The 11,789-nt window shown below is 63.1% G+C and overlaps 1 protein-coding gene across 6 annotated transcripts; it reads right to left on the bottom strand.

The window, feature by feature from the left end:
- Positions 1–615: 615 nt before the first annotated feature.
- On the bottom strand, positions 616–11,148 carry TLE6 (TLE family member 6, subcortical maternal complex member). Of its 6 annotated transcripts, XM_070622490.1 has the most exons (17): positions 11,053–11,148; positions 10,426–10,509; positions 9,871–9,926; positions 9,484–9,529; positions 8,474–8,515; positions 4,695–4,757; positions 4,296–4,608; positions 4,169–4,191; positions 3,826–3,880; positions 3,639–3,742; positions 3,505–3,542; positions 2,667–2,919; positions 2,309–2,559; positions 1,883–2,024; positions 1,353–1,503; positions 1,039–1,115; positions 616–886 (listed from the first exon to the last, which is right to left on the bottom strand). In XM_070622490.1, the coding sequence occupies exons 2-17, from the start codon at positions 10,471–10,473 to the stop codon at positions 782–784; spliced, it is 1,767 nt and encodes a 588-aa protein (XP_070478591.1). In that variant the 5' UTR covers positions 10,474–10,509; positions 11,053–11,148; the 3' UTR covers positions 616–781. The 6 variants fall into 6 exon arrangements, 5 of the variants coding, with proteins under 5 accessions (XP_070478591.1, XP_070478589.1, XP_070478593.1 ...); XR_011540707.1 differs by lacking the exon at positions 1,353–1,503; XM_070622488.1 differs by having other exon boundaries at positions 1,039–1,503.
- Between the last annotated feature and the right edge of the window lie 641 nt (positions 11,149–11,789).

Here is an 11,789-nt window from a genome sequence, read left to right as displayed (position 1 = left end):
ATAAGTCTCTGGTTAAGGAAACTAGACCGGTTGATGCCAGTCTGGACATTCCTTGTCCTGAAGGACAGGGCCAACGAAGGGTTGTTTCGGGGCCCTGGTGGGAGGGTGGACGAGCAGCCAGCCCCCAAGAGCTATGGCTGTAAAGTAATTTCTGCCGCCCGGCACAGCTGACATCGGGGCCACGTCACTCCCTCGGGGCCGTCCCAGGTGCTGGGGGGCGTTGAGCAGCATCCCTGGCCCCCATCCGCTCGATGCAGGAGCTCCCCCAGTGTGACAGCCACAGACGTCCCCAGACATCTGCTGGGGGTTAGATTTGCCCCTGGATGGGAGCATGAGAAGCCGTGGTCTGAGGGGCCGTCGTCTTGGGAAGGACCGAGAACATCATCCTGGAATTGTGCAGGACGTGGCTGGAAACCTCGCTCCGAGAGACGAGGAGAGATGAGCTCAGCGGGGCAGGAGCGTCCTCCGCACCCAGTTGCCCCCCACAGTGGGGGTCGGTGACTTTGATCAGATGCAGAGAATGTGGACTCAAAATCTGAGAGAGCTGCGCTGGACAAAGTCCCTCCAAACCTCGACAGGACGGCCGGGGGACGGGACGCAGACCCAGACCAGCTCTGCTTTTTCCAGTTGCTTTATTACGCGTGACAAACACCACGGGCCAAGTCGTGCGAGGCGGACGAAAGCCAGCCCACCCACCACCCCCTCCACCACTACCCACCCCCTCACTAGGGGAAAAGAACAGGGAAAAAGGGCCCCGAGTTGGGATGCCGGGGCGAGGCCCTCAGTACGTGATCTGGTACACGGAGGCGTGGTCCCTGGACCCCGTGACGATGAGGCGGTTGTTGGGGGACACGTCACAGCACATGATGGAGGAGGTCTCGGGTATCTGGGGAGGTCAGGAGTAGAGCAGGGGGGCTCGCCCACCCTTGCCCCTAAACTCTGCCTGTCAGTTCTAATGTGGTCCCTTTGGGGCCTCTGCATTGGGAACCCCGGGCGGAGCGCCCCGAACATGGGGGCACGCCTGCCCCACCCTGGTACCTGGAACACCATGGTCCCTGTGGGCATGCTGTAGATGCTGACCAGGTCGTCCATCCCAACGCTCACCCACCACTGGCCTGGAAGGACACAGAGGGCACCAGGAAAGCTGGTAGCCGAGGACCAGACCCCTGGGGATCTGAGACACGGAGGGAGCCCCCCACCTCCCTCGTGCATCGCTGAGAGTGGCTCCTGCTCACACAGCACGTGGGGGGTCGGGGGGTCAGAAACGGTCGGGTGGAGTTGATCTAAGTGCGGCAGGGCCCTGTGGCAGGCTGGGGGCCGCTGGGGACTCCCCCCCAAGCCTAGCCACTCACCAAAGGGGGAGAACTTGAGACCGAGGATGGTGCTGTCCTTACACCCCACCAGGTGCTTCTGGCCCCCAGAGGTGGGCTGCAGCCACTGCTGGCCATTGGCCATGCCCAGCAGCAGCCAGTCCTGCCGGGGGCTGGGGGACAGGCTCATTATCTGGGGGTAGGGGGTAGGCGGTAGGGAGGAAGCTGGTCACGGCCCTGCCTGGCCCAGAAGGCAGGCCCCGGGGACCCACCCAGGGGGCCCGACAGGCAACTTCACATCTCGGGGCCCCAGTGTGTTCATCTGTCAAATGGGCGTGTCCTCTCTACCTTAAGGGGTTATCACAGACTACACGGGTCCCCTAGCAGCTGATACAGGTACGAAAGCATCTGTAGTTGGACAATAGGGGAGGTTTCTAATGACCTCGTCTTCCTCCCAGCATCACTTGAACTTGGGGTACCACCCCCCAGCTCTTCTGCCAACATCCCCCTCCTTCTCTAGTCTGAGGAGCACCTGCTACCTGGCTGAGCAGGCCCCATCCCAGCCTGCACACCTGAGACTCGAATTGGTACTCCCGGGGCTCCCCGGCTGCCCGCAGGTCCCAACACCGCAGGCAGGCGTCCAGACCCCCCGTCCAGACGTTCTGGTCTTTGACGGCGATGCTCTTGGCTCCATTCGGGGGGCCCGGCAGGTCCCTGGCCAGGAGGCGGTCGGGGCTGAAACTCTGAGCTTTGGGCACTAGAAACACCACCCGCCCAGCCACAGCTGGTTGACAGATGGGGAAACTGAGGCAGACAAAAAGTGCCACGACTGGGCTTCGAGGAAGCAGCCCAGCCAAGATGTGAACCCGAGTCTTGGACTCTCCTAAACGTGAGTTTAAGCAGGTGAAGGGACTTTGGTCTACAGACTACGGACCCCTGCCCAGGGGACCAGGCCGGAAGGGGCTCTGGGGACAGCCGTGCCCACCCCCGGGCTGCACCTGACCACGCTCTGGTCCCGCAGGTCCCAGATCCTGACGGTGCCGTCGGTGAAGCCGGCGAAGGCCAGGCTGTCCACGGGGTTGGCGGCCAGGGCCTGGCAGGTGAGACCTGTGCAGGGCAGCTCGTCCCGCACGTGCAGGGACGGCGCCGTCAGGTCCCACACGCTCACGCCAGCCAGGTGGTGGCCGCCGGTCAGGAGGGTCGTGCTGTTGGAGAACAGCAGGCAGGTGCGCAGGTAGGCCCCCTGGGTCTGCGATGGGCAGGGGCACAGGTGAGCTTCCTGCTCCCACAAGCCCCGCCCCCAGGAGCCAGCCGAGCCCCTCAGGGGGCCAGCTCCGCCCCCAGCCCCACCCTCACCTGTACACGCAGGTGGCTCTCTGGAAACCTGTCCTCCACCACCTGACCCGTCAAACTCCACACCTTGACGCCACCCCTGGCGCAGGTGAACGCGTGCCGCGTGAAGCTGCTGACTGCCGTGGCCAGCACGGGCTCCCCATGGTTCAGCGTGCGCATCTTCTCCATTCTGTGCGGGACGGCCAACTTCTTGGATTGCCAGGGCGAGGCATCCGGCCTCTTCCACGTGTCTTCGAAGTCCTCGGGTTCCCAGCATCTTGGGAGGGGAGGCCTCGGGGTCACCAGCCTTCCCGGAGCGGGGGGCACCCATCAAGCCCCAGAGGGGCTCCGTTCTTTTTTCAGATGCTGGGGTTCTCTCTCAGGCCTCATTTCTCCACTACAGTATACTTACCCCAGGTCCTCCCCACACCCCTCCAAGTATTCTCCCTCTCCCATAACCCAGCACCACTGCCTTCTGTCTGGAATGCTTTGCCCTATCCCAGAAAACTCCTACACATCCATCAAGGTCCTAACCATTATGCCCCTTCTTCCGGAAAGTCTTCTTGCCCCTATCAGGGTTCCCCTAGCCTCAAAACACAAGGTTGGGACTGTTTGCATCCAGCTCTGACACAGCATGGGAGTTCCTTCCCCAAAGCTCTTGAACCCAGGGCTGGCTACATAGGGAGGGGCAGTGATGTCGGCACGAACGTAACTCCACTCGCATATCTCCACCCAGACCCCCCAGCTCCGGTCACTGAAGACAGTACCGTGGTGAAGGGGGAGGAGAAAGACACACCTCCACCTCTGGTCCCCTCTACCTGCGACAACAGGATACAGAGGAAGGGGCCGTGCAGGTACTCACATGGGCTTCAAAAATCGATAGGCTCGTCTAGCAGGCTCCTGTGGGTGGACCAGGATCATGGCTGAGCCCCGTCGGCCCCCTCCACCTGGTCCCCCTGGACTTTATAAGGGGTGCCGCTCAGGTCCGGGTCTCACCTGGGCCACACGGGAGAGCACCCCCCATCTTTCAGGGCCCAGCCCTGTGCCACCTTCTCGGGAACCCTCAAGGGAGCCGGGGGAGGGCACAGGCGGGCTGAGAACTGGGCAGAGACAAGAGCGGGTAAGTGGCAGGCAGGGGACCCCAGGGCGGGCTGCCCCCTCCCACTGGCATTACCCAGATCACCTCCAGTGTGCAGCTCGCCTCCTGAGAAGCAGCGTGGTCCTGGGGCCTCGCTTTCCTGCCCGCAGGAAAGGGGCGAGCTGGTCAGCCCGGAGGACCTGCCCGGGCCTTAGAACTAGAAAAACTCGGGGAGGCCTGGGCAGCGTGCCCTCACCAGCTGCCCGAGTCCGTCCTCCCGCCCAGACGGGGCTGCAACGCGGTCCTGAGTCCTCCGAGGGCATCCAAGGGGCAAGGGTGCCAAGGAGAGAGTGCAGCAACCCCACACGAACCAAACGCCCCGACCCAGGGGCCCAGCCAGCATCACCACCAGCCCAGGCGCCCACTCCTCCGGATTCCAGCTACTCACCAGGCCTGGCGCCTGTTCCATCACTATGACAACGGGAGGAGGAAAGGGAGACGCAGGATGACAAGTTCAGCCCGTGCTGTCCCCCGACGTGGCCTGAGGCCACCCCTCTCCCCTCGGGGGCACTCACTCCTGTGTCTCGGCTGGTCCACCCTATCGTGGGCGCAGGCAAACATCTGCCAGAGCTGCTCGGTCAGAACATCCTGCCAAAACCGGGGCTCCGGGTCCCAGGACGGCTGCCCGTCGAGCTGGCAGACTGGGGCACCGTCCAGCTGCTGGAGCCAGTCGGATGACCTTGAGGTCATGACGTCTTCGAAGTGTGGCCCCTGGAGACTAGAGGGCCGTGGAGTCTTGCCCCCCGGGGGCCAGGAAGCCTCGAAGCTGGCCGGCCTCCAGGAGTCCTGCTCGGCCTGTTCACCAGGGCAGACCTGGCTGTCCTGGAGCTGGAAGCACGGGGTCGTAAGGGGCACGAGGACGTGCCCTTTGTCCCAAGCCTGTCCCCTCCCTCCTCGAGGGCCCAGCATCCTACCTCCCCCGCCTGGAAGCCCAGAGGCTGGCCGCAGGTCTCCATGATCCGTAGGAAGCTTTCTGCCTGGAGCGGGAAACGTCACCCCAGCTGAGCCCCCACAATCGGACAGCCATGGGCACGAATCCCTCTCGTGAGCCCCTGTCCCCTTGTGCAAAATGGGGACACACCCCACCTTGAACCTTCTGGCACGGATTTGTGTGTAAGACGGGCCTTTACCCGGTTTTGGTGTCGATGCATGGTAACGCAGAGCCCTCTGTCCTACACTCAGCATAAAGCCAGCCTTGGTGGCAGGTGATAAAACCCAACCCTAATGACCAGTCACCGTCATAATACAGCAGACAGAGTCCGACCTGGCTTCACAGCCCAGCTGCTTTCCTTGGGATGTTTGAAAGCGAAAGCCTGAAGGCCACCCCGTGCTTAAAACGGCCTCAAGCGGCAAAATGGTGTTTCCACACGTCCCCGTGTGTGGGGGTGACATCCGAATTGGCTTAAATGTTGGAAAGATCCTAAAAAACCGATGGTTACCTCTGGCGGGGGGGGCGTGGGTAGCAACAGGCCAACAGGGGACCCAGTGGGAGGGTCACTTATAGTATTTTATATTTAAAATGGAGCTGATTACAAATGTAACAGTTTCTAGGGACATAGAAAGGACTGTGAGCAATCCTAGTTTCTTTTTTCTACCCACCCACAGGATACCTGTCTGTCCTTCTAGAATATGCGCCTTCCCGCCACACACCCTGAGACTTTTCCCGCACAGCACTTATTCGACACACGTACCAGCTCGACTTCTAACCTCTCCGTCCACGAGACCGCGCGCCCACCACAGCGGCTCCCGGCCACACACGGCTACTTAAACATGAAGTCCAGCACAATTAAAAATGCAATTCCTCCCGCCCACCGGCCACATTTCGACAGCTGCCAACCTGGACGGCACCGAGACCCAGGAGCGGTGGGTCCCCAGAACAGGCCAGCCTCCCACCCAGGACCCCACGAAATGAGGCAGGAAGCTGGTGGTCAGGACTCTGGAGAATTCGCAGTGGGGAGCGCCACCACCTCGTCACGCACGATAAGCGACTATATGGAAAGGTGCGTGTGTGTGGCTATACCTAGTCCAGCGCCAGACGAAATAGAGGGACGTGAGGAACGTTCTAGGTCTGCCTTGTGTGGCAGCTGCCAGCTTCATGCGGCTGGTGCCACTTGGAGGATGGCACAGATCTGGTCTTGCCCTAGGGCCCTGGGGGCAGCGCCCACGGGCCTCCCTAAGGCACCCTCCCCTCCATGCTGCATGGCAAGCAGCCCCCCAGCCACCTCAGCAGGAACCCTGCTCCCCATCTCCTGGGACGGTTTGGCGCTCCCCCTCAGGGCACCCTGTGCTCCTGGGATCTGTAAGCCATAAATCTGGGGACCCTGCTTCCTTTGTGTGGGTGCCTTGAGTCAAAACGACCCCGGGGGGGTTTTTCACTTCCCCTAAGCGGGAGGTCGATGCTGGGGGGAGCTCCCCGCCACCCCGTGTGGGTGGCTCGTGTCCCCTCGGTCAGCAGGTCATAAATGCCTATTCTTCATGCAATGCACGGACCCCATCTTCCCAACACAGCTGGCCCAGGGTGGCTTCCAAAACCGGGGAGGACGTTTCGATTCACAAAGAAACCGACTGATGAAGGAAGGTGGGGTGAGCGCCCACTGCCCTCGGTCCTGGTTCCCAGGCACCGGTTCCCAGGGTTCCCATTTTGCAGACTGGAAAACGGAGGCCCCGAGAATGGAAGCCAATTTGCCCAAACCAGCAGAAACTCGGGCCAGGCTGTTTACCTGCCTCCCTGCCCAGAGGCGAACCGGATGGTGGAGGGAGGGAGGGAGGGAGGGAGGGCGGGGGGCTGCGGAGGCCTCCCGGGGGCCGCGTGATGGATCCTCCAGCTGGGCCTCCCAGCAGCGCAGGGTGGGGGGGGGGGCCCAGGGGAGCCTCCCCCAATTCGCCCTGGCTCGTTAATGCGCAATTTACTGGCACTTTAATGCACTCAGCCTGAAAAGTGCCTCCCGCCCGCCCGCTGGCTGGTCCTCCCCGGGGAGCGCGTGTGGCAGCGGCGGTGGCAGCGGGAGCAGGGGGCCGCCTGCTGGGACTGTCCATGCTCAGCCCGGAGGCCGGAAAACGGGAGCGGAAAACGGGGGAGGGGCGACAGCCAGGACGCCAGGGATCATCGCCTATGGGGTGGGGGTGGGGGTGGGGGTGGGGGTGGGGGAGGGGGGAGGGGGAGGGGGAGGGGAGGGGCCCCAGCCAGGCTACCAGGGATCATCCCCGATAGGGGTGGGGGTGACCTCCTGGGATGAGCAGCAACGGAAGTGGCCCACCTTGGGGCCTCGCCCCCCAATCTTGACACCCAGCAAGTACTGTCAGGGTCCTCCCCAAGGAAGGCCACAATCTGATGACTTCTCACCACCCACCTGGTCTTAAGGCCCAGCATCCCACATCCGGATGATCCTAATTGGGCCTCCAGTCCTGTCCTGCCCCCCACCCCCCCATCAGCACGCCCCCCGCCCCCCCCCCCCCCCCCCCCCCGCCGCCCCACGCTGTCCATCCCCCCTGCAGCAGCCAGAGGGCGCCCAGAGCCCCTGAGTCAGGGCCCGCCCTCCTCTGCCCGCAGCCCTCCAGGCTCCCACCTCCCAAGGGGGAGAGGCCCAAGTCCTCCCCGCGGCCCCCCACAACCTGCGCCGTCCCCTCCCTGCCCACTCTCCCCCTCGCTCCCTCTGCTCCAGCCACACGGGCCTTCTCCTCACTGCTCCTCCAACACCCCAGACCTGGGCCTGCCCCAGGGCCTTTGCACGGGCTGTGTCCTCTGCCTCCTCCACCCTCATCACAGACACCCACACTCCTCGTCTGACATCCTTCCGAGGGTCTGCTCAAATGTCACCTTCGCAGCGGCCTTCCCTGACCACCCTGAATTGGCAATCCACCCCCAGCGCCTTGGGCTGCTCTAATCCACCCCCCCTCGCTCAGCCCTCACCATCTGACACTGCTGTTCACCCAGCTCCTCCCGCCCCGAGGGCAGGGGTTTGTCTGTGTTCTTTTTTTGCTGTTTCCCCCGGTGCCCACTGCACCACTTGGCAAGCAGGTGACGGAGAAATATCTGTTGAATGAATAACCGTGTTCTGGTTGCTTCCTGCTCCCCCCCCCCCCCCCGCCAGCTCTGGATCTGTCTCTCTCTGTTCCCTGCGCTGCCCACCCCAGGCCCTGCTGAGTTGCAGACATGGCCCTGGCCTTCTGCCAGTCACATCTGGCACAGGCAGAAAGTCCTGCCAACACCCAGGAGAAAGGGGCCAGGTGGCGGGAGGTCACGCAGGGGTGGGAGGCGGCTGCCGCGTGGGGAGGGCGCCCCGTGCCGACCCGCCCCTGGCTCGAGCGTGGGCCTGGCCCTGGTGGACTCTCCGCCACACGGAAGATGACAACCCAGGTGTGCCTGGCACAGAACAGGCTTTCCCAGCCGCAGCAGCTGACCCGCCGAGCGCTGAGCGGCCCGGCCTGGTCCAGGCCACGCGGGGCCCCGAGGGAGGCCGGGCAGGAAGAGCTCAGGAGAGGAGATGCTCCCAGGATGTGGGGTCCCCTCATTCCTGTGGGGTTCCAGGACAGGGATCGCCCTCCTCCACCCGCAGCCCTCCAGGCTCCCCCTGCCCTCGGGGGAGCAGCCGAGTCCCGCTCGCTGCCCCCCAGGCCCCGCATGACCTGCCTTCCCTCCTCCTCGCTCTCAAGGAGGGGCAGCCGCACCCCGAGCTCCTGGTCAGTCACTCACCTGCTTGTGATGTTCCTGGAGGCCCTGGCGGATCTTCTGGAACTAGAAGGAACAAGAGTGATCACACAGGGAGGTGCTCGGTGGAAGCGGGCCAGGGTCCAGAATCTGAAGGCTGGCTGTGCTTCTCCCCAGCTGTGTGACCTCGGGCAAGTCACTCGACGTCTCTGGTCCCTACTCTCATCAAATGGGATACTACCTCGTACACTCAGAGTGGGAGCTAATTAGGGAGAGCCTTGGATTTCATTCTCAGTGTGAAGGTCAAAGGCCTCCTCTCCTCCCTCTGTCCCCCTCGCTCCCTCTGCTCCAGCCATACGGGCCTCCTTGCTGTTCCTCCAACACATCAGGTGCAGTCCTGCCCCAGGGCCTTTGCACGGGCTGTTCCTCCTGCCTGGCATACCCTTCCCCGTTCTCTCCAGGGGAGACAGGAGCTGCTTATCTTCCCCATCTCCCTGTGAACGCCTCTTCCTCCAGGAAGCCCTTCCTGACCTGTAGGTCAGAATCTTCGCTCACGTCCTTCCCCTCGGCTTCTAGTTTCTTTAAGCGCTTACACTTTCTGACTTGTTTCTCCACTTCCCGCTCTCTCCTCCCCTTAGCGCTGCCCCGTCCAACGTGGCAGCCGCTAGTCACGGGCAGCTGTTTAAATGAAATCAAGTCAAAAATTCAGTTCGCTTACAAATACTCAGGGGCCACGTGCGGCTAGCGGGTGTCGCATCGGACTCTGTTGATATGGGACAGGCCCATCATGGCGGAAAGTTCTAGAAGACCACCCCACGCTAGAACATACACTCCTGGAGGGCAGGGACTCCGGCTCCACGCCGTGATCCTACAGGACCAACTGCCAGCCCCAGGAGCCCCCCTTTAAGTGTGAGAGCTCTAGTCTTCGCAGCAAGGTTTGCATCCGTGGAGAAAACCTCCAGTGGCTCAGTCGGCCAAAGGAAGGAAAAGGAGGGGAGGGGGCCGAACAGGACTGCCTTTCTGGGATGTTCCGGAGGGGGCCCCGAGTGGCTCACCAAGTAGTAAACATGCTCCATCTGGGTCGTCAAGTGAGGGGGGATCCTGGGGGGGGGGGGGCAGGGGAGACAGACCCGCTGAAGAGGCAGCTCAGACCCCTCCCCAGAAGGAGCCTTCGTGCATGCCCCCCAGGGTGGGAATGGGGGTCCATCTGGCAAGGGAGTCAGTCCCTTCGGGAGCCACATTTAAGGCGGTGTCAACGTGAATATGATTTTACTGCAAGATTTTTAATGCCCCCCCCCACCCCCCACCCCCACATGGATGCTGTACTGGGGGCAGAGGCTTCTGGGCCCCCGAGAGACCGGATTCTCTCCCTGGGGGGGAGTTAGGGCCAAGGCAGGACCTATACCCACCCGCCCCCCCCACCCCCCGAGAATCGCCCTCACCTGGGAAACTGCTGCTTGAGTTGGTCCAGGACATCCTGGGAGTTGAGGCCCGGAGCCTAGAAGGGTTGCGGGACGGGTCACCAACCCCACAGCCTCCCACAGCCCTGCCGTCAGGACGGGACCTCCTAACGCCCGAAGGTCACTTGCTTGCTCTCTGGTTCCTTAAGTACCCACGGAGGAGCTTGCCATCTTGCATCTTGGCCTCGAGTCCCAAATTTCCACTCTCCGGCCCTTCACAGAAGGAGTGGGCCCCCCTCCGGCCCCCACTGTTAGAAATGGTCAGATCTGGGAAGGAAGGGCTGAGGGAGGGGGAGGCTTTTGCTTGTAAACTATTAACCAAATAGTTGATGTAGTTACGTGTTTGATCACCTGGCTGATAAGAGGTTTAATTAAGAGCCTTGGCCCCTGTCAGGTGGGACGATGGGTTAGTATCCACAGCTTAAAGGCCTGGCCAGCGTCCCTGTCCCCTCCATCGGGAGCAGGAGAACTAGATGTGAGCACAGCCCCCAGGCTCTCCCCTCCCCCCAGGGGCTAATGCCACCCCGAGTTCCTCACCGTCCTCTGAGGGGGCCCCTGGGGGCTGGGACGGCCCCAGGAGGTCATCTTCCGGTCGTGTCTCAAAGATTTTAGCCAGAGACTCTAAAAGTAATAGAGATGTGAGATCCTGTGGCAGCGACAGGTCACCAGCCCCGGTCTCCCCTCCAGGACCCAGTCCTGGGCCCCCCATCCCCTCCCTGAGCCCCCCGCACCCACTGCCTTCCCCACCTCCTATGTTCATTCATCCAACACTCTAGTGCCTCCAGCTGCCCCGATTAACGGTGGGGACGCAGAGGCCTCACCCTATGAGGCGGGAGGGGGGGGGATGAAGACGGGGCTGGACGCATGCGCTCCCTGCCAGGAGCAGTCAGGGCTGGGGGCCCCCAGAGAAGGACACCGCAGCTTAACTTTAAGTTTTGAGCCAATTTCCGAAAACGCGGGAGGACATCATTGGAAAGGGGTTTTGTAGGATGAGTAAGAGTTGGCAGGGTGGCTTAAGGAGGAAACAGACCTCTCCCCACCCCAATCACTCCTGCAGCGTGAAGCCCCTTCCTAACTTCCCTTCCGCTGCCTCGACGCCCCTCCAGCCTCCGCCCCAGCGCGGGGACCCCGGGCTCCTCCAGGAGGCCCGCCGGCTCTACCCACCGCCCCAAGACTGGAGGCCCCGGAGGAGGAGCAGCGAGGAGGCCGCGAGGGCCTGCCGAGTTCAAGCCCCGAGGAAACGCCTGCCCGCGACCCCCCTCCCGGAGGAGGGGGGGCTATTTGACCCGTCGGGCCCCGCCCACCCCGCCCCCGGCCCCGCCCCGCCCCACCTGCCCCGCGAAGCCGAGCAATGAGCGCGCGGCAGCGGCACGTGGGCCCGGGCTCCGCGGGCGGCCGCGGGCGGCGCCCGCCAATCGCGAGGCCTCTCGCCCACGTGGGCTGCGGCCGCCGTCGCTGATTGGCCGGCTCGCCCCGGCCGCCCGTCGGGCTGTCAATCAGCGCACGAGGCGCCCGCCGCTTAACCCTTGCGCTCCCGCTGCGGGGGAAGGGCAGCGTGCGGAGCCCCGGGCGGGTTTGGGGTCCTGGCCGGGGCGAGGATCTTCGGAAGGGCAAAGGGCTTGGGGTCAGAGGGTGCAGCTTGGGGAGGGGCCGGGCGGCGTGTTGCTGCGTTGTTTGGGGAGAAGCCTGGGCATTTGTAGCCATGCCCCGGAGTGGCTTGTGGCTGGGGGTGGGGGCTGGGATTTGGTGGGGGGGCGGAATCTTACTCCTGTCCTTAGATGTGAGCTGTGACTTTTCCCTCAATGTCAAATAACGTGCAATGCAAAGGAAGCTTTAGGGCCCCTTTCTGCGGAACATTCAGCTCCCTTTTATGCTTCCTCTGAGCTGAGACCGGGGCTCCG

This window comes from Equus przewalskii, chromosome 6, assembly GCF_037783145.1.
Source record: "Equus przewalskii isolate Varuska chromosome 6, EquPr2, whole genome shotgun sequence".
Classification (NCBI taxonomy): domain Eukaryota; kingdom Metazoa; phylum Chordata; class Mammalia; order Perissodactyla; family Equidae; genus Equus; species Equus przewalskii.
The sequence above is the reverse complement of the archived record's forward strand: the minus strand, read 5'-3'. Positions and strand labels throughout refer to the sequence as shown.

Excerpts from the sequence above, each read along its gene's own strand:
- TLE6 (XM_070622488.1), bottom strand. The coding sequence starts at position 10,473 with ATGACCTCCTGGGGCCGTCCCAGCCCCCAGGGGCCCCCTCAGAGGACG. Across the intron at positions 9,927-10,425 it reads AGGGGCCCCCTCAGAGGACG|GCTCCGGGCCTCAACTCCCA; the intron begins GTGAGGAACTCG and ends CAACCCTTCTAG. Across the intron at positions 4,609-4,694 it reads TGGGCTTCCAGGCGGGGGAG|CTCCAGGACAGCCAGGTCTG; the intron begins GTAGGATGCTGG and ends CCGTGCTTCCAG.